The sequence below is a fragment of the Furipterus horrens genome, unplaced genomic scaffold (genome assembly GCF_987537825.1).
Source record: "Furipterus horrens unplaced genomic scaffold, mFurHor1.1.pri manual_scaffold_7, whole genome shotgun sequence".
Taxonomy (NCBI): Eukaryota; Metazoa; Chordata; class Mammalia; order Chiroptera; family Furipteridae; genus Furipterus; species Furipterus horrens.
The window spans coordinates 37,341,013-37,364,243 of record NW_028327177.1 but is presented as its reverse complement, the minus strand read 5'-3'; the positions used below and the strand labels follow the sequence as shown (position 1 = coordinate 37,364,243).

The 23,231-nt window shown below is 36.2% G+C and overlaps 1 protein-coding gene across 1 annotated transcript in view; it reads left to right on the top strand.

Annotated features, from left to right (window-relative positions):
* CUNH8orf34 (chromosome unknown C8orf34 homolog) overlaps positions 1-23,231 on the top strand; it is a 326,713-nt gene that overhangs the window by 189,598 nt on the left and 113,884 nt on the right. The window contains 1 exon segment of the mRNA XM_090284894.1: positions 12,259-12,394. Coding sequence (XP_090141020.1) covers positions 12,259-12,394 — 136 coding nt within the window.

Below are 23,231 nucleotides of genomic sequence, written 5' to 3'. Positions count from 1 at the left end.
ATGGTCAAAGAAATTAAAGAAGAACTAGTAGCTAAAGAATATCTCTGGAAGTTCTTGCTTCTTTCAGTTAAGGACAGAAGACATAGAATGTGTGTAAACTTAAATTTACATAAACATTTTCTGTAACTTATTGTTCTCATCACTTTGTTGCTGTTGTATGGTAAGCGAAAGTAAATATTCTATAACATTCTCTTATGTTATTAAAAAGGAAAACTTCATCATAGCATTTAAATTCCATCAGGCCTCCCCCCACCCCAAATGCAAATCTAACTTAAATTTTTTAAATGAGGAGTATTTTTCTTTTTTTTAATTACAGCCTAAAGTTTCCGGTATCTACTACTTTGTTCTTAATATTCATGAATTCAGTTAAGTTGTACTATCCTGATGTTCTAAGAAAAAATGCGGAGCTCATACCTGAGGCGTGGTTGTGAATAGGGGGAGCCAGCAGAAGCATGGGCTAAACCTCTTCCTTCCACCTTTAAACCAGGATTTGTCCCAGGAAAGTGAATTATGTTTTACTCTCCGTTCTTTCTTGACCTCTTAAGGAAATATAGCTGTCCTGCATAGCAAAAGAGTTTTTATAAATATTTTACTTAAACTTGTCTAATTTCTTATATGTTTTCTTAACATTTGTTTTATTTTTAATAATTCACTCAGAATATATAACATCTGCATAAAATATTTGACCAAATCGACTCCTCTGACGTAAATCAACAAACCAATTGCAGTGCGGGGAAAACCTGCCATATAATTCTTGCGTAGCCATCACTGACTCACTGTGAAGGGACTTGTATTTGGAAAGCTTTTAATTTTTTGTTATGAAGTTCCTAGAAACAGATGTGAAAATCCACTCACATCCCACATTGTCTAGTTCAAGCAGCTGTAAATTATTTCATGGATTACACTTGCATGAAATGAAAGTCCTGGGTTTATTTCATCAAGACAGCTGTTATTTCCTTAAATTAAATCAAAACAATTCTTTGCTTGATTAATTCTTGGTTATTTAGATGGTATAAAGATAAAGTGCTGACATGCCTTTAGTCATAAATTAGTTGATTTTTCTCAATTAGTGTCCCTGTGACTCAAAAGATGCATCACAAATTTTATAGGCTACTTTAAAAAATTTCTGCTTTGGGCATTCTGCTGTAAAAAAATAAGTATGGTGCTCTTCTTTTAAAAACAATATTCATATAATGCTCACATTTTACTTGTAAAGGAAGTCAGACATAACTGTCACTGCTTGACTTCTAACTGCTGGGTGGATAACTGTCCCAGCTTTTCTCAGCCATCAGGTCTATCGCTGCATTTCACACTCCCTCCCAAGCTCCAGACTTGTCCTTCTAACTGTCTACCAAGCATCCATATGGCTGTCTTGAAGAGAGCTCCATCTCAGCACGTGCCAAAACAAAGGTATTATCTCTTCTGTATTTCCTAAAAGTGGTAACACGAGAAACCTGCTAGGATTTCACATGCAATTGTTCACTACAACTGATTGAGTCTTCCTCTGAAATTACCTTCCTGTATGTTTCTTTCTTTTCTTCCTGCTATGCCCTTTCTCCAGACCCTCAGAAGCTTATACAGGCAGTATTGATACACACTTTTTCCTGCCTCATCTCTATTTCCAGTTTTTACTTTTCTAAATGGCTGTAGGCAAGTGTAACAAGTGTATTTCTTCAAAAACCAATTTTTCAGAAGTCAATTCCACATACAGATCAAGTGGTTAAATAATTACTTAAGATTATTAAATTATACAAAATTCTTATAGTCAACAATTATTAATGAATGCCTACTCTGTTCTGGACACACTTCTAAAACACTGACATAGTAAATGAGAAAAACTTAGTTCTTGTCCTGAGGTATCAGATAAAAAACAAAAATTTTAAATTAAATGAATAATGAAAGGTGTGTGTGTATGAGTGTGTGTCTATATATGTGCATGCATGTTTATGTTTAAGTATGTGTGTATATATAGCTAGATATCTATCTGTATACCAGACTAATACATATAGTCAGATAATAAGTGCTATGAAGAAAAAATAAAACCAAGTAGGAGGATGGCAAGTAATGAAAGTAAATATTCTTTTGAATGGAGACAATAAATATGATTATATCACTCATAAATATTACTGGATATATTGAAATATGTTCTTATTTGCATTAAGGAAAATATTTAGTCTAAAGCTATACAGTATAGAATAATTTAGTTTATTTAAAAATATAATTTTATTAAGATATTCATGAAACACATGTTCCAGAACAGCACTGTCCTGCAGAAATGTAATATGAGCCAAAATAAAAGCAACATTTGTAATTTTAAATTTTCCAGTAGTCACATAAAAAAAGAAGGAAAAAGAAACAAGTAAAATTAATTTTAATAATATATTTTATTTAACCCAGTATATCCAAAATATTCTTTTTTTTCTTTCTTTTTTAAAATATGCTTTATTGATTATGCTGTTACAGTTGTCCCGATTTCTTTTCCCTTTGTTTCCCTCCACCCGGTGACCCTCTTCCCTCGACTTGTTCCCCTCCCCTTAGTCCATGCCCATTGGTTGTGCATATAGTTCTTCTCAACATCTTCCTGTCTACTCCACTCCCTCCCACTATGCTTCTTAATTCCTGTACCATCTCCCTCCCTTCCCCCACTTCCCCGTCCCTGCTGACCTCCCTCCATAATGTTCCCCATATCTATAATTCTTTTCTGACTCTTGTTGCCTACTTAGTTTGCCTTTGTTTCAGTTCCCTAGCTTCTGTTGTTGGTTATTGTGATACAGTTTTCATTTTAATGTTCATAGTTTTGATCCTCTTTCTCCTAAACAAGTCCCTTTAACATTTCATATAACAGTGGTTTGGATCTGATGATTTCCTTCAGTTTTACTTTGTCCTGGAAGCACTTTCTCTACCCTTCTATTTTGAATGACAGCTTCGCTGGATAAGTAATCGTGGTTGTAGGTTTTTGCTTTTCATTACTTTGAATATTTCTCACCAGTCTTTTCTTGCCTGCAGAGTTTCTTTTGAGAAATCAGCTGACAGTCTTATTGGGACCCCTTTGTACATAATTCTTTTCTTCTCTCTTGCTGCTTTTAAGATTCTCTCTTTATCCTTATTTTTTGACATTTTGATTATAATGTGTCTTGGAGTGGTTCTCCCTGGGTCCAGTTTTTTTTGGAACTCTCTGTGCTTCCTGGACCTGTAAGTCTATTTCCTTCCCCAAGTTAAGGAAGTTCTGCTTCATTATTTTTTCACATAATTTTTCAATTTCTAGTTCTTCTTCTTGACCTTCTGGCAACCCTATGATTCAGATGTTGGCCCGCTTTTAGCTGTCTGATAGTTTTCTGAGCCTCTCCTCATTTTCCTCACTGTTCGTTTCCTCTTTCTGCACTGGCTGACTGTTTGTTCCTTCCCTATGTTCCGATTTGTTGATTTGATGCCTGGTTTTCTTTCCCTCACCACTAGTTTCGTATGTGTTTTTGATCATTTCATCGGACTAGCCTTCATTCCTTCCCCGTCTTGTTTAAGGTCTGCTGTTAGGTCTGTAAGCATTTTATAACCAAAGCTCAGAACTGTGCCTCAGAAAGATTTCCTATCTGCTGCTTCGTTAGATTAGATATTTGCTGTCTGGTCAGCTGCATGACTGGGATCTCTATCATGATCTGTGCCATCCTGACAGTTTTTTTTTTTTTTACCTTTGCTTCCTGGGTGGGGTTGTCACACCTCCTACAGTATAGGGAATGGAGCCCTGTGCACTTATCACAACTGGGTGACCCTTCTCACCATGCTGTGGCATTTTCTGTGGGGATTGGGGTCCAAGATGGATTCCTGCTGTTCACTCTCCACTGAGAGACCAGGAGCTTCCTCCTCCATCCCCACCCCCTCCAGGCCTTACAGTCCAAGGCAATGAGGGGTGCCTTCCCCAGCATTGGAATCGAAAGCTGACTGGTCTGATCTTCAGCTGGGCATGCTCCCCAGGTGCTTCTCCCCTCCCCTTAAATACGGGTGTCTGTGCTTACCACATTCCTGCCGCCGGTACCACTGCTGCTGCTGCTGCTGCTGCCAACACAGCTTGACCTCTCCACCCCGGCTTCACCCCTCCTACCCATCCGGATAAGCACCACTTCTTTATAACTTCATACATTGGACTTCCATTTATTTTCTGGAACTTCTGGTTATTTCTGGTTTTGCGGTACTTGTATTCCTTCTTAGTTGTAGAGGGAGACAGAGTGTGTCAGTCTAGGCCTCCATCTTGACCAGAAGTCCCAAAATATTCTTATTTCAACATGTAGTCAATATAAAAGTTAAAAACTAAACATTTTGTATAATTTTCATGCTAAGTCTTCTAAATCCTGTGTGTATTTCACCATTACAGCATATCCCAATTTGGGACTAGACACATTGAAAATGGTCCATAGCAACAGGTGACTAATGACTAATGAATTGGATGATACAGTTCTAGAATATATTGGTTATGTTGACTGTATTAAATCAATTCTTGTTACTTAGTTGACTATGTAATTATATACTTTCATTTTGTGGGATGATGCCCAACCAAGCCACACTGGCAGGGCCACAGTAATTATATATTCTTAAATAAGAATATATTAATGAGAAATGCATTTATAGTTACAAGTAATATATTTATAACCTCATTCATTGAATATATTAGTTGAATGTACTGTATTCATTTCAATGATTTTCTAGATTACATTAGGGATAATATTGACTGTGTTTTAAAAGAATATTTCTAAAGTTAACTTATAAATTTAGAAAATTATTTATTACAATTAACACACCTACAGTTATCTTTCTAAAACACAAATTTGATCAGTTTATTGCCCTCTGTCATGTGACACTCAACTCTTCTCCAGAGTTATATTCTGCTCTCCCCATAATCTCAGGTTATAGTCATATAAGCTGCATAACATTTCCCAAAATGTTAGGTTCTTTCAAAATCTGTGTTTTTTCATGTTCTTCCTTTGCTTTGAAGAGTCCTTCACTACTGGGTCTGGCTTGTATACTTCTGCTCACCTGTTACCCAAATTACTCATCTTACTAATAATTCTTTATCATTTAGGTTTTAGTCAGAAAACTGAAGCTATTCTACTTAATTAAAATAGAATAATGCCAAATGCTAATAGACAATCTCTGTCATTTTAAAACTCAGTTAGTTGCTTTCTTATTTGTTTTCCATAACATTTAAAATATGTATTTTTGTTATTTCTGGGATAGAGCTGATCACATTATATAGTAGCTTTTACTTTCTTAACTATACATTATCATTCACTAGATAGTTTGATTTCAAAGTATCAAAATAAAGTAAGTATTATATATTTTTTTTAAATCTCCAGCAGGTAATTTTTATATAATACTTCTATACCATTTTTAGTTTAAGAATCATGAGTCTTTGGTGAAAAACAGTATTTTTGGTTGCTTCAAAGAAATTTCTAGTTGGTTGGAGTCTCTCCTTATACTAAATTTGTATCTACTGCCAAAGAGGGCCTATATCTACTCTACCTGTAGCACTGGACTGGGTATTGTGGGGGAATATCATGGAAAATATTTTACTTAGGACAAAAAGATCTAAAAAAGGAAGGAAGGAGGGAAGGAAGGAAAGGAAGGAAAGAAGGAAGGAAGGAAGGAAGGAAGGAAGGAAGGAAGGAAAGAAGGAAGGAAGTTCTAAGGTTCTATGTTTCTGTATTTAAAGATATTCCTGGCATTTTTCTCCCTTGACATGCCCAGCATTAAAAACTCCTTGGGTAGACTCTTACTCAAATTCTTTAATTTGTTCTTCTCTTCTCTTTTAATTTATGCTAACTTCCCCAAAATTTCTAAGTTTAGGCATTTCTGATTCTTTTTCTTGCTTATATTATACTAGACACCTGCTCCCTTCAAAGTTATTAAGTAAATAGAATTATGAAGACCTACATTTGTTTTTTATTTATGTTTTTTGTAAACTAAGCATAGATTATCAGTACCCTTCCATGACTAAACAGGGTGCAAAATTTTTTATAGTTGCATAATCCTTCAGAATTAGTTAAAGAAGTTCATTGATCTTCCTTGAGAGAATGAATATTGGTAAAGAGAGAATGAAGAAATGAATATTTATCTGAGTACGGCCTCTCCTAACACTGCAGAAGCCAATTACACTGCCATCATCACAGTTGCATCTGATAACTTTCACAGCTGTAGCAGTTGCTGTGTTTCAACTTACAGCAACCCGAAGTCTCAGTGAAGAGGTAAACGAATTCCAGAAGGCGTCTTACTCTAGGATTCTGTTTCTCCCCCATACTGTGACAGCTATTCTGAGCTGAATAAAAAGAAGTGAGACCCAGAGGTGGGTGAGGTGGCTAGAAAATCTTCAGAAATGCAGTCATAAAATTCATGTCTTATTACTTTCTCTACATATGTGAAGCAACCTACAAATGTTTGAATAATTATCATGAAGCTCCATACCCCAATTTTTTACCTTATTAGTAGAGAAATGGTGCAGATGCAAGTAGACAGTGAGAGTTTGGCCTTGAAAGTAAGGGGCAGCCATCATGTTCACTCCCTAGTGCAGAATAAATGACATACTTTCTTCATGTCAGTATGGAATAACTCACTACTCACCTCATTAAGAAGTCAGCATGGCATGCTTTGCAGCTCAAAAACTAAAACTGAGGAAGCAACTTTTTGGTCTAATTCATAGCAATATGGCCTCCAAGAGACTGTTGCTTCATTTAAACAAGCAGTCTGCTTTTAAATATTCAATTCCCTCTTTTTATCAGTATTAAATATGTCCTAAATTCATCATAAATTTGTAATGAGGAAGTATGAGAGAAGCTTAGATTTAGACTCAACTGGAGAGATCATTTAATACAATGCGTATGCAAAATTCTAAGTCACCCACCATAAATAAGTATCCAGCCTCTGCTTAAAACTATTCATGGATGGGAAACTCACATCTCCCACATAGCACTGTACAATATGCCTTTGAACAGCTGTAAATGTAACAAAATTGTTGTGTAGACTCTGAAATACCCTTCCCTCTTTTTAGACACATTTCTTCTCTGATATCACATGGAGAATTTTTATATCTCTTCTGTATCAGAAACCTTTATATAGTTGAAGGTTACAATTAAGGAAATAAATGAAGACCATGTAAATGAGAATAAGCAGAGGCTATTTGTTCAGAGCTTCCTATAGCAAGATAGTCATCTGCCATCACTTGCATTTTCCAGAGACCCAAAGACAATTAGGAAAGTGGGGAAGTTTTATAATGAAAAAATGTAAAAGTGGGGAAAAGGCTTGAGGTATGTTCTGATTAGAAGTTGACATGGGGAGGCTGGAGGCAGACTAACTAGAAGCAGACAATCTTATGCAATTGATTTGGGGAGCGTATTTGGCTTTCCCTGGTTGGTTCTGATTTGGAAATCAGAGTAAAGGAGCAAAGCTGGCCTACATTAACCAAGTTCTGAATGTTTTGGGCCAACTGTTGCAGCGAGTGTGGTTTAGCCTCCCTGGTTAATTGCAGCAGAGGTTGTAGGTCACTGTTCTAGTATCATAGGTGACCTATCCATTGTCTGTTTGTATATTCAATATCTTAGTTTCTTCTTTTGGTTCTTGTCTTCCTTGTAGGAATTTGGCCAAAAGGTAAGACTAGAGATCGAGATCTACACTGCTTGATAGGTATTTACTTGTCTCTATAGTATTTATCATAAAAGCTTCTTAACTTTTTGATGTTGTATTATCATCATGATCACCTGATGAGACCGTGCTGTACAGAAGCTTTTAAGACCTGTATCAGCACTAAGATTAAGTGTTAAGATGATAGCATCCAATAGACTGACATCATAACCACTGCAATAAAAATATGAACAATTAAAAGTCCATTTAAGATGCTTCAGAACAAAAAATCTGAATTGTTCAACCAAGGCCAAGAAAACAAACCTGCAGATCATATGGATTAATCTTAGGAAGTCTGATAGCTTTTTTCTTAAGGTGATATGTAACCTTTTCTACCATACCTATTTTATTGAGTCAAATACAGCAAGAAGTATTAGCAATGGCAAAGATACTACCATAATTACTGAACATAAAATCTAGATTGTTAAACACTACTCTTGACAAGGAATTGAGACTGAACTGTATTTCATCTAGGGTACAGGTAATATCATTTATAACTTCTGTCAGAGTCAAAATGATACATGTCTTACAGTCTTTTGTTTGTATGATTTCTATTATTGGAAATACTTCTTTGATTATTTGCATAAACAATAAATCAGTAACTCCCCCAGGTAAAGTGCCTAAATAATCAAGGGTAGCCTCATTTAGAGCTCACATCTGAATTATAACTTCCAGTTTGATGATTATAGAATTAGAATGTCTGTATACAGATGATTTTTGTCATAATATTTCTAAGTGCATGAGCTATTAGTATGAGGGAAGCAAGCCTAGCCATCCTGGCTGCAAAGGAAGTAGTATCTGGCAGGAACACACAGGTACCCAGGAAAAAAGAATGGATCATAACATGTTGGAACCAAAGTCTTACACTAATAATTAATTAATTAATCTGAGATTGTGTTAGAATTATTATGCTCTGATATAGCAATTTTAATAAGAACAGAACAGAAGAGGGGAAAAGGGTCATCATGGGTAGGCAATGACCAGAAGTCTACAGGAAATGAGCATAATGATTATAAATAATCAGAAGGGGTAAGTAATTAGTAGAGGTTTTGATCAACATCTTTTGGGCAGAAGCTGTCTGCTATCTGAGGTCATCAGATTGTTCTGAAGAATCCTGTTTGAGGTCCCTGTTATAGTAGGCTTTTTGTTTTGTTGATTCTAGATTGTTTCTTTAGTTGTGAGATGTGAACACAAGGATTTACTCTAGGGAGTTTAGCTTCTGTATTTGTCATCAATAGTATTTGATAAAATTCCTTCCATGAAGTTCAAGAGCAGTTTTTTCTCAAATGTATCTTCTAATAGACAAAACCTCATAGTTGAACTTCATGAAGAGGCTGTTAAAAAAGACATTTTGAATGTGACCCTAACCTCTTGGTGACAGGGCTGGGTATGGCACATGGGTGTCTTGCAGTATTTTACAATGTCTGAAGGCAGAGGGCAGAGTAAAGTATCATAGATAAAATCCTGAAGCACATTGGCCTTCCAGTTACTAGTTCATGGGGAAGTAAACAATGTGTCCCCAAGGGAGTGGACCATGCTGACATGAGGACCAGTGGGACTACCTTTACTCACAGGAGCTCAAGGGTTTCCAAAAGTTTTGTTAAATTCATTTATGAATGCTATTGATTGTTTTCACCTTTTCAGAAGTTTGTAGGTGGTAAGAGTATCATGGTTTCAGGTTTCTGACTAAGGAGTTCAGTGTTTCTTGTGAAGTGTCTACCTTGGGTACTTGATATAAAAGTCTCTATTCCCAAAATTGAAAACAAAGAATCAGATAGCTCTTTAGCAACTATAAAGACTAGCTTTTTTGCCAAAGAGATGTTTCAACCCATCCTGAAAATAGGCATATAATAACTAAAACATAAAAATCATATGGAGTGTTGAAGCTGCATAAAAGTCATCCGGTATTGAAAGGGCCCTTGAAGCTTTGGTTGCTGGTCACATCCCACCTTCTAGTTTTTCTAGAATTATGTTGTTGCCAAGGGACACATGATTTAAAAATGACCTCCACTGTCTTTGAAAGTTTCTCTAGCCATGTTGATTTCACACAGTAACCAATTTATCTATACTATGATGAGTAGTTTCATAGAGAATTTTAACTAGTATCCATTTGAAACCATCTGGTTTCACCCAGCAGCTATTTTGAGAGCACTAGGGATTTTCTGATTGAAGTTAGAACCATATTTTTTCCTTTTCTTTTTCTTTATTTTCAGAATGAGGGGCTAAATGTTGATATTCATAATAGTTTCTTATCCCTTATCCTTTAAAACTTTAGATAGCATGATGACATTCATTAAGGCCGCTTATTTAGTAAAATAATCTTACTAAAATATTTTCTTTAGCGTCATTTTTTTTCATGAGCTCCAACTTTCATAATACCTACATGTTTATGAAGTAGGAGTGTATCTAAACACATCTTAAACAGCTTGTCCACTTTTAATAAGATTTTAGCAGAGTTGAGAACACCTTTGTTTCCAAAGCATCCCAAACTTGTATTAAAAGAAAAAAACATTCCTGTATATATATTTATTCTTTGGTCCTTGGCTAGTTGACAAGCTTAAGTAAGTGCAATAATACACAAGATTATATTCTAAAGGCAAGGTTAAGTTAGTGATAGCATATTCCATCCTAGTTTCAAGTTTTCATGTATGACCTATCAATAAATAATAGTATGTCAAGTTTTCAATGGGAGTTCTTAAAAACACTGAGTGAGGTAGACAAGTTCCCTAACTGGTGTAAGAAACTCATGAGATTCCCTTCCTCTGGTAGGACCAGGGTGTTGCAGTGGTGAAGAGTAATGTGAGAGGGAGTTTAACACATTCTCATGAGAAGTTTATTAGCTATCTGAAAAGTGCTGTATGTTCTCAGGCAATAGTAATGTCTATACTGCATGAGTATCCATGAGATCAAGGGGGAGTTTATAACTAGTTAAGCAGAATTTTGAGGTGGCAGCTATTTCCCTAAAACAGGAGAATAAGCCTTTACAACCAGGTCAAGGAGATGGGTTTTTGATGACTCCCATGAAGTTCAGTTAAATCTCTAAGGGCTTGTCCAGATTACGCATGTAAATGAAACGATTTTAGTTGGGGATGCCTGTGGAAGGGTTCTGTTGACAAACCTTTTTCCTCTTTCAGAAGGCTGGTTCATGATTTAGACTAAGGGTTGTCACAATCTCAGGAAAATTTGACACTTGTTGTTTGCAGTATCCAGTTAATAATAGAAATCCTCTCTCTCAGTTGTTTTCTAAGAGGCCTAAGATATTTGAGTAGCTTTATCGAGAGAGCAATTGCTCTCCTTATATAGGTTATAAAATCAGTAATGCATTATGTTTTGACAAAATTATAATTTATCTTTTGAATTTTATGTACCTTTTTTGTCTGAGAACAAGTAAATGGAACCCCTTTTATAGGATTCCTGTTCTCCGAATAAAGCAGATCATGTACTATTGTATCAGGACTGAATTACAAGGGAAACTTAGATCTTTTAAGTCTTAATTGAGAATCTGGGAAAAATAGGTAGGGACTTCAGTGAACAGCTGGAAGATGACTATCCCAGTATGCTATTGTCCTCACCAGGTGAAGACAAAAGAGAAAGGTTTAGAACAGAAAAAGAGAAAGCTTCAGCTATGTTCTGGTTGGAGATTGTTGGATGAGAAAGCAGAAGACAGGTTAATTAGAAGCAAAGGATGTTATGTAATCAGCTGGGAACGTATTTGTCTTTTTCTGGTTGGTTCTGAGTTGGAAGCAAAGGCAAAAATAGGGAAGCTGGTAGTCATTGACCAAGTTCAAACCAGTTGGAGCCAATTGCTGCAGAGGTTGTCCTCTGGCTTCTTGTAAATCTTTTCATATAATTTGTCTCCATCTACATCTAGAAATCACCCCTGGCTGGTTTGGCTCAGTGGATTGAGCGTCGGCCTGCGAGCTAAGTGTCGCTGGTTCGATCTTCCAGTCAGGGCACATCAGAGAAGGAAAACTCTGACTCCAAAAAACCTCCACTGCCTTGAGGCATACCTCTTCAGGGGAAAGGCTAAGGGAGTAAACCCCGACAGAAAATCCGGAGCCGGAGTCCCTAAGGTGGTTTGACGTTGTAGTCAACACCAGCAACTCCTGCGGCGCACCTGAAGCCAAGCTGTATTGACTCCGTCTTTCCCTTGGATCCTTCAGCTGTGAAGAGAGGGGGGGGGGTCTGCTGCATGGGCAACAGCAGACCCTCCATATCACCCTGCTCAGGCTCTGTAGCTTCAGCTTCACTGGAGAGGACACTCCAGCGTCAACGCAAGATGTCGATTCAACACGGGAGGAGACAGATACCGTGTCACTCCCGAGTCGGACTGCACAGCCATTCTCGACGGTGCAGATAGACTCTTAAGAAGCTACACCATCGTCTCTTGAGACGGACGGCTGCCGACGACGACGACGACGACGACGACATCTAGAAATGATTAAAAAATAATTGATGCGTGAGGTAAGACTATTACAAAGTGGAAATGTATTGCTTCACTTTATAAACTACTTGTAGACACCTGAAAACATGGACTTTTCTCCTTAATACTATTGACATTAATTTCTCTCTCTGTAATTGTTTCTATTGTTACAGAGGATCTTGATGATTTAAGAATGGAGGGAGTAACTACTCTGGTACCTTCTGGGAGCAAATTTAACCAAGGCCGCGCTACTCACCCTGCTGAACCTCAGGCCAAGGTCACACTGAACATCTGTTCAAGGTGTGCCAGGTAAAACAAATCATAGGTATAGTGTATATAAATGTGAATTTGATTTTTAAAATCTAAGATTTTGAGGCAAAGCCTGTACTTGATGTAAAGAAAACCTTTTCCTTCTAGATACCTTGTGCTCACGTTGGCAAGGGCATCCATTGCACCATTTATTATTGTGCACAGTGCCACTCAGACCCACAACTAATCAGAGTTGAGATTGTCTTCGTTTTATAGTTTGAGAATATTTTAAGTCGTTCTGTTTCTGAATTTCATTTGCTGTCTTCCCTTCCATTCCTTTTCAAAGGAAGATGCAAGGGGCTCTGAAAGTTCAAAGCCTCTTTTAAAGCACCTGCACAAAGCCCAAGTTTGCTCAGGTACAGTCTAAGATGTAATATTATTGGCCTCTTAACCTGCTCCTTATCCTGTTCACCTCCTGGAAAGAATTTAATCTGACGCTTTTCAGTTTTGGCAGCTGGAAGCAATCTTTACATATACTGTATGTGGCCAAAGAAGTAGCTTAAGTTACTGCCAAGTCAGCTCCCAGTGCCGGTCTAGCAGAAACTCACCAAATAGCTAGAATTCATTCTTTTGTAGGAACTAAGTCTCATTTGCAAAGAGGTTTTTAAGCCTGTTTAAATGATAAAACAAGTCTTCTAATCCTTATGTAAATGGCGCAGATTAGCAAGAACAATGAGCAGGCCAGCCAGTTTTATCTCCTTTTCTTTAGGTCTAGCTATTCTATTGTACTGTTTGAGAGGGGATTAGCCACTTGGAAATGGGGAGGGGGAAAGTGTAGGAAAACCAGATCAGATTTTTGTAGCTTTTCCTCTTTCCCTTTTACCCCTTTGGAATTTTTATTTTAATTGTACTGTAGCACAGTGACAACATCAGTGGAAACATTGCTTCAGACAAGTGATATTTGGGAGAATTGAGTTTTTGGTTATGGCTGTAAAGAAAACTGGTAATATTTGTATGATGATAGGCATCCTGAGTATACAAGGCCACCTCTGAAAGAGTAGCTTTGCATTTTGAATAAAACTTTTATTTGTACGTTTGTACATCTTGTACATGTTTGTCTGTTTACAATTTGACTGGAGAGGGAGTGCTGCTTGGTTTTTCATGTTATTTAGAGAATATTGGAATATGTAGTGTTGGCTTTTCAAAATGGAAAGCCTATGGAAGTAATATATCTTTAAACTTTTAAGGATTTGAATTTAGAAAGGTCCAAGCACATACACAGTCCTAAGTTATTTACCATTCATCTTCCAAGTGACAGAGTTAGACTAAATTGCAAACAATCTGCTCACCCTTTACTGAGTTTTTTGAAAAAATATTCGATTAAGTGGTCAGTTACATTGCATTCACACTATGTACCAGATACTATTCTAAGCACGTTAAAGGTAAAAACTCATTTAATTCTCAAATAATGTTGGGAGTTAGATACCATAATTATTTTCATTTTATAGATAAGGAAACTGAGGCATGAGTTGATTAAATAACTTGCTAAGGGAACACAGCCAGTAGGTGGCAATAGTTTCAAACCCAGGCAGTATAGCTTGACAGTCTGTTTGCTTAGTTGTTTTTTATTGCTAAGCATCAAGCTATTTTCTGAAGGTGAAGATGGAGGCCAAGACTTAGGTGTTTGAAATGATGGAGCTCTTGATTGTTTTGATGGAGCATAAAGTAACTGTAATGCACTTTCAAAAGCAAGATAGAGATTATTGATTCAGGGAAATGTAGTAACCAATATGGAAGAAGACAGTAGGCTTTTAATTTCTGAGTAACTGCTATAACCAGAGTTTAGAGTGGAAGAAAAACTAATATCAATTGTCGAGAACTATGAAGAACCTGAGATTTTACCCTATTTGCAATCTAACATGTGAGTCTGCCAGTATTTTATAGAGGCTAGCAGAAGACATGAAACTCCTGGCTCAGAGACCAAGGACTTATGACCACAGTGACTGATTGTCATTATTAGCATTTTCACTGGATCCCTGAGGCACAAATCTCACAGACTGAAACAAATAGGGCAGCGGGTCGCAGTATATGAGAGGGACCCTGAGTTTAGGAAACATGAATATTTTACAATGGGAAGTTAACATTGCTCTAAAGAGAGACTCTGTAGCTCTCTTCCCAGGCTGTCTGTTATACAGACATACCTGAACAGATCGGCTGAGACAAAGGCTGTCAGTGTCTCTACTCACAAGACATGCAGAAACATGAGAGACTCATGGATAGGTGTCTCTGGATAATTAGTTTCAGTCCTGACATTAGTTATAGTAGACTACTTTGATAATGTATTGATGTGGTTATCAGAATTTCCATAATTAATTCTAAAGCATCTATTTATGTTGCTGGCTCACCTCTCCTAGTTGCAGGTAAGGTTTTTTAAGTCTGTAAGAATACTACTTTTTAAGCCAGAGCTGAGCAATTATCTGAGGGAGAAGTCATAAACTGAAGGACTGTGGGTAGTGTTCATGTTTGTGTGTTCACATAGTACTTTAAAATACCACTGGATTAGTTACTAATTTTACATAAAAATTGGGATTTTTATCTTTTGTTAAAAAACCCATAAAGGTGATAGCACTGGGCCCACATTCTCAAAGGGTTACGTACAACCAGCTTTCCCCTGTAGAGTCATAGACCCAGCAGTCATGCTGAGCTCACCTCAGATCATCTGTCCCCCTTTGCCCATTTACACTGCGTGTGTGGAGTCTCTAGGCTTTTGCTTGTAACCTCTGATTTGTAGAAACATTGGAACCCCGAAGATAAGTAGTGAATTAGGACTGGGAGGAATGCAGACCGAGGAGCCTGGCTGGGCCACTTGGAGTATTTTATGCCCAGAAGATGCAGATTGGCAGGTTGTGTTGTCTCAGAGTACTAGGTTATAGGCAGAGATTTATGATAGCTGGGTTATCTCTCAGAACTCAGAGTGAGTTGATCAGAAATGCAGCTCTGCAAATGAAACTAACATGGAGAAAATGATCTTCATTTAGAGAACAGTCCCCATTCCCATTGCTCTCTTGGTGGGCACCACTCCCAGCCTAGAAGAGACCTGTGAGAGATAATGCAGGCTTCATGCAGCAAGCTGGACATTGGATTTTGGAAGTGGGATCAGGATTTAATTCCAAGTCTTACTGGGTTGGAGACAGTATGGGGCTAATGGATAAGAAAGTTTAGGATAATTAATGTTAAGTTGTATCGTGAACTTACCAAGACCTTTCAAGGCTATATGACAAAAGTAGAATACAAAGACATGCTTTTCTGAAGTCTCACAAAAGGATCTATTTAATGGTCACACTCTAAAGTACCTAGTGCATCATCTTGGGAAAATAATGCAAATATTCAGAAAATCTGATTCCACTTTTGTGAAATGGAGTTCATGTAATCCTGGTTATGATTTCTGAGGAGGCTTGAGAGCACTGGACAGGATGGTGTTTGCAAAGACAGCTAACAAATTGTCCACAATGCAAGCCTCTCAGGGAATAGGGGGTTCCTCTTCCCTTCTTCTCATTCACTGGCTGAATTACCATGTAAATACTTAAGCCATTTAAAATGCTTTGAGTTTTTATTCCGCCTATCTTTTTAAGAGGTCCAAAAGAAAGTGCACATGTATTAGGTGAAAAAAGAGCCTCATTTTCCTGACTTTCAGAAACTATTTCCTGCCTCAGTCTTCTGACTAACTGGGGAAAAAACAGTGGTCCACCTTTCAGAATTTCCTTTGTTCAATAAAACGGTGTCAGGTGGAGACATTTTTGTTTGTTTGTCGTTTCTTAGAGTGTTAACATCAAGGAATCTGGACGTGTTGTGATCTTGACATTATACTATAACCCCCAATACTATCAACAACCTCAATATAGAGTCAATGAGACTCAACTGATGTTCAGAGCTTCTGCAAAGAACCCATCAATTACCAAGTTAGTGTAAAGAGGTGAAGTCTACTATTTATGTTGTCATGTTCCTCAATCTCTTTTTCAAATACTGCCACATCGTGAGCTACTTATGGGGTCACGGTAGCTTGAAGTGAGTGTGCACATGGCATGTTCAGGACATTTTTGCTCTGTGCCAAAAGCCACAGAGCCCTACTCATTCAGAACCTACTTGAAAGACACGATCTGTAACGGGACTGATGCATTCTCCTGGGAATAATCGAGGGATGTAAGATATGCATGACCACTGGAGGGACTTCCACTTTATAAAACATCAGAGCAAGAAGAATTCAGCCACATTAAATTGCTCTGTGCAATTTTATGTGCAACAAAATGACTAAAATATCACCAATTTTGAAATGTTTATTGATTAGTATAGTTACAAGAAATAAAATGATCACAGAATTTTTAGTAAATATTTTACATGTGGTTTAAAATGCAGATGGATGAAAGCTTGCATTTTTAAGCTGGAAAATTCTCCAGAGTAGTGTTACTCCCACAATTCTTGGTGACTTTCTTCTGATGTGGACATTACTGCAATTTGTGTGATTTAAACAAAGAGATGACATCCGCTGGCAGGTGGAAAAACACATGGATAATAGATATGTGACCACCAAGATTCGTAAATTTTTAACCCAGAATATCTCATTTCCCCTCCCCCTCAAATTATAGGGGAAAGAAGTCATTGTAAAACTACAAATTTAAGTAAAGAAAGAACTTTCTGTGTAGGATTTAACAATGTTCTTATAATTGACCATCTTATTCATTACAAGGCAGAATTTTTAATATATTCATTAAGTGTCTTGGCTTGACTTTTTACAAGTTCCACTAATACAGCTACAGATCCTTGAATGGCATGGGCAACAAAAGCTTCACGTGTTGCGTAGGAATCACACTAAGTCACATCAACCAAAAAGCAAAGTGTTGGTAGGGCAATAACTCATATTATCAGAAATTGTCAGCAAAACTTGTATGGTTTAAAAAAATAGTAGCTTGCAAAATTGTGAATTTCAAAATAAATTTCTCTATTAAATGTCCTGAATTTTAGTTTTAAGATAACAGTTAAAATAAAAATAACAAGAAGACAAATGCTGATACCAAGGCACCAAATAACTTTTTCAGTGAAGTTTATAAGCCATTTTTCTGGAAGGGCCACCCGTTAGTTCTGTCTACTCACTGCCATTCTGAGGAGTTAAACCTTGTTTTTGTGGATTTCTGCCAGGGCATTCCAGATGATAAGATGATGTTTGTTTTTGGTGGTGCAAGAGTTTGCATTCATTCATGCTTAACATCAATAGTGCACAAAAAAAGAACCGAAAGCCATTTGAAAAGAAATTGGATTATAGAGAACATGTGGTGATACTGGCTCAGAAACTACAGCATGAGAATGCTAGGAGTTATTTGTTTCCAAATACTCTGCTGACTTTTAACTGATTTGCCTCATGTCATTGTACCAAAAATTATTCATTATTTCTCTTAAACATTTTGACATTAAAATACTGAGTTTAGTGTGTGTTGACTAGATAAAGCCAAAGCAGATCATCTTTGGAGATGGAATGCTGAAGAAAAGATGAATATCAAACCTTGTAAATGTGAATTAATTTCAAACTGCCTATCTTAGGATTTATTAGTTGACTTGAGGAAACTGGAATAATTAAACATACATTATATTCTGTTTCACTTTCATATGCATATTTTCTTTTGTCCCAACTATTTGTATATGGTTTAAATTCTACAAGTTCCCATTGAAGGTAAAGGGGGAGCAAAGTTGACATAAAAGAAAATGGATAAGGACAAAATGTGACTACTATCCCTTGTTTAAAATTAAAAGTTTTCCATAAAGTTGACTTTGTATTCCTAGAAGATTAAAAGGCCCCATTTGATTCGTGAATACAGTGCAGAACCTACTGCCATGTTTTAAGTGGCAAAATATTTAATTTGAACCAAAAGCATTTATGGAACACACATTCTGTGTCAATTACTATGGTAAGCTTGGAAAATAAAAATTAGCACCCCGGACCCTTAGGCTTACATTCTAGCTGGAAAAAGACATGTAAACAAATAAGTACAATCTAAAATGTCAGATGGTGATAGTGCAATGGAAAAAATAAAGCATGGCGGGTTGGCAGGTTATGCCCAATATGATTGAAGGTTATTTTACAGGGCCGTTGCTGTGGGAAAAGTCCACACCCTTGGAAATATTGATATGTGGCTTTTATTGCTAATTCAAGATCTGCATGAAGGAAGAGTGAGAGCAACAAACACCGGTCTGAAGCTGGGTACCATTTCATTAGTTCTTAACACAGTAATTTCATAGTTTTTCTTTTACTTATAAATCACTGCAAGACCCTCCACATCCCCACTTCTTTCAGTAATTGTCCTGTGATTGAAAAGGGAGAGACGTCCTTGAATGTATATGTGTGCACGTGAACACACACACACAATCTAAAAAGCTATTTTCTTGTTGTGTGACAAAGAGCTGGGGCTTTAGAACAAGGGAGGCCAAAGTTGGAAACTCAGTTTGGCCACTGAACAACTTTGGGAAATCACGTAACCTCTCTAACAATTTCCCATAACATGGGGGTAGTAATTTCTGCTCATGGGATTATAGTGGAGTGGAGTGGCTAGCTCAGTTTTGAGCAGAGTCTACTCTGGGGGGAAAAAAAGTTCTATTTTAAGATAAAATGATCATACACATTTCAAAGAAGTTAAATATTCATTTGAAATCCAGGGAAGTCACGTTATGTGCTCAGAAAAACAGAAATAAAAAATAAGCGTTTAAGGAGTAAAATATTAAGGGCAATTTTTGTTGACTTTTAACTAAATACATAAAAGCATTTTGATTATAAAGACTTTTCCTTAGTGTTCTGTGCATGTACCAGTTTACATATACATACGTATACTACAAATAAAATGCTCAACAACACATTTCTCAGAATATATCTCTCTTTAAGTGACACATGACAACAAAGCCTGGATGACAGCACATCTGCTTACAACATGGTTTATTGACTATTTTAAGCCTATGGCTGAGACTTGCTGCTCAGAGAAAAAAAATAAAAAAGATTTCTTTCAAAATATGACTGTTCGTTGACAATGAACCTGGTCACCCAAGACAATGAGATTAATGTTGTTTTCATGCCTGCTAACACAACATCCTTTCTGAAGCCCATGGATCAAGGAGTAATTTTGACTTCTAAGTCTTATTTTAAAAAATACATTTTTAAAGGCTATAGCTGCCATAGATAGTGATACCTTTGATTGATCTGGACAAAGTTAATGGAAAACTCTGAAAACTCTTCACCATTCTTGATGTCATTAAGAACATTCATGATTCAGAAGAGGTCAAAATATCAACACTAACAAGAGTTTGGAAGAAGTAGATTTCAATCCTAATGGATGACCAAGCATCTCCAGACCCCAGTGGAAGAAGTAACTGCAGATGTACTGAAAATAGTAAGAGAACTCGAATTAGAAATGGAGTCTGGAGATGTGACTGGATTGCTGCAATCTCATGATCAAACATTAACAAGTGAGGAGCTGCTTCTTATGAATGAGTAAAAACAGTGATACCTTGAGATTTCAATCTTCTCCTGGTGAAGATGCTTTAAGGATTATTGGAATGACAACAAAGGATTAGAATATTACATAAACTTAGTTAATAAAGCAGCAGCATTTTTGCCATTTTACTGAAAAAGCTTAGGGCAGAAATGTATTTCATTAAGTAAATGTAAGGCATAAATTCATATTGATATTTACATACCAATTATAACAGCTTAGTATTCTTTAAATTCTTGGTTCTATAATCAAAACTTCACTTCTTTTATATTGAAAATATTTATTTCTAGTAAAATATACAATTATTTATTTACTGTACTGACAGCTCAAGTAGGTCACAGATAAATTAGAGGGTATCCCAAAATTATCAGTGTAGTCTTAAATTATTAGAACTTAAAATTGCAGTAAGACCTTTGGAATACTCTGTACAAAGTTGTGCAAACAATATAACTACTGAATTAATTTTAGAAATTCTATGTGTTGCCTTTTACTTTATGAGTACATTGATTACACCAAAGATTGCATCACCAATCAATGAAAACAACCCTATACTACTTAATCCCATCAAACGCCTAATAATAGGCAGCATTTTCGCTGGATTCCTGATCTCTCATAATATTACTCCTGCAATCATTCCTCAATTAAGTTACTTGTTTTAGAGTCTGCAGAGTCACTCATTGTATCTTACTCTGTATGATAATGAATAGTTGAGGAATAGTCGATTCTACTATTTCAGTTCACCTTTAATTTGATATTGTTGCTAAACATTCTAACATCCTAAAGGGATTCTGCTTTTAGCTACTAATCTCTTTGTGGAGATTGTCAACTACTTTGATTAAGAAGAGTCCAACTTTATTAATAGAGATGTGGGAAAATATTCTAAAATGATGTAACAGGGTTTTATTTCACCATCATCTAGTATATCCACAATGCTTCAATACATATTTATACATCTAAGATTTGTGTTTGTAACTTTTGCCTGAATGAAATAGTTCTGTTTAATATTATTACTTAATTTCTGGTAATTTGAAATTTAATGCCTTCATTCATTCAATACTGTTTTTTAACTATACTAAATCATGATGTGTTCTACAAAATTTATAATTTTACTTTCTTTATCCACTAGCAAGTTCTAGTATAATCAAACATATCATTTTATATATAATACTTAAAAATCCAATGATTCTTTCAGTCCCCCCATCCCCCAGTGCATATCAAAATCTCCTATTTTTTCACAGGAATATGTGAAGATATCTTGAGTTTTATATGATTTCTGTATTCTTATATGAGTAGCAAAGAACAATACAAGTAAATAAATGTATTGAAGCACTAGAGGTTTTGCCTGAAATTCTTTTGACCCATGGGTCAAAAACCACAATTTACTTTGTAATAAATATAAATGCAAGTATTAATGCCAATAACTGAAAAATGTGTTAGCTATGATACCTGTGAAACATACTTCAAAAGTTTTCATGAAAATTTTTCTAAATATTCAATATCCAGATTATCTGGTTTTCCTAGAAGCATTTACAGAATACAGTGGTGCTTACATTTATTACACATTAATTATAATACATTTCAATATAATCTCATGTTTTACATTGTATTTACATAAAGCTTTAGGTATACTCTAAAGCTTAGTGCAGAAATAAAAACTTTTACATGGACTCAACTGACATTCCCCAAATTTCCAGTACTACATTCAGCAATAACTATACCACTTACTACAACGTAAAACACACAATTGCTTTCTTAAAATTAAAGTAAGCCAATAAGTCACCCAGTTTAATTATAAAAAGATTTTTCATGATTGCAAATTAAAATACGTTTAATACAAATGCCTTCATTTTGACTATATGGAGGGAGGAAAGTTCCGCAGCAATAAGATTTAAAACTCAGTGTTCATTTGATAAGAGGGAGGAAGGTATTCATCCTACTCCTATTGTCTACAGTCTAGTCTTTGACAGGTTAGACACCCCCCTAAAGTTTAGACACAAACCACTTTTTAATTCTTTTGTCTATTACTTTTTTTAGTTAACCTAAAATTAAACTGTTCTTTCCGAGCTTAAAATTGGTAAGGGGAAAACAGAATTATTTGTTTTAAAATTTTAACTCAGACAAGACTATGTCAATGGGTCCTGTGCCTGATGTCTCCACAGCTTCCTTGGAATCCCAGATACCGCTGCTCAGATTCTGTAGGCCCAGGTGGAAAACCACAGAACTACACTCATGGTAGCCATGAAAGGGGCTTCTCCATAGTCCACATGCATCTGCTCTGACTGATGGTTTCTATAAATCTACAAAGACTGTGGCTATTGGTGAGGGTAGCTTAACAATGGTGAGAGCAACTTAGAGAAATCCATGTTGGGTACACTCTAGAGAGGCGCTCCTTCTCTAGAAATAGCACCCAAGATAAATGCACAAAAACAAAACACTCTCATGGACCTACTTCTTCTCACTCTCAACATCTGATGTCTGAAGTGTATAGAATTAGATAGCAGTATAAGTGCTGATGAGGAGGGGAAGATGGAAGTGACTCAAAAATCTCATAGCATCCTCTCTGCAGCATCCAGAAAAAATAAATTTAAGTCTGTTAGCCTTTTATCAAGAATGATTTCTCAAAATGTTGAGGACATTTGGAGCAACACCAATAGGCAATTCAATACCAAATGATTTCATCTGGTTTTCCCTAGATTTTGATAAGTTTGCAGATGTCACTGTTGCTGTTCAATTGTTTATTCATGGAGTTGATGCCAGGTTTGAAGTGATTGAATAGTTAGCCTCTATGAATGGTCTACTTGGAACAACATTGTGAAAAATATCTGATTCTATCATGTTATTGAACCAGAGGGGTCAATGATGAATTTCACTTGCTCCTGTGGACTTAACTATCATCAGCTCCATGAATTTGGGTCAGAAATAGAAGCTGAATATTCTGACTTGCCCTACCACATACCAGTTGAAGGCTTATCAGTGATAAAGTTTTCTTGCAATTTTTGAGCTAAGGTCTGATATTAAAATTTTTCTGAATTAGAAGACTCGCCCTCAGCCACTATTGTTGAACACTGAATGGTAGTGGAAAATAGCTTTTGATTCAGACTTGATAATATTTCCTAATGAATTCAACATAAAATTACAAGGCAAAACATCACTTATATGAAAACCTTATTATATTGGGTAAAGTTATTTTGTTGACAACTAATGTGGTTTGAATGACATGATGCCAAGCTGCTTTATATGGTTGTGAATTAATACTATCATTTGATAGTATCTATCTGTGTGAAAGTACATTTTCAGAATTGAAATATGTAAGATGTCATTACGGAACCCACACTAACAGATGAAACTTTGCTATCAATTTCAATGAA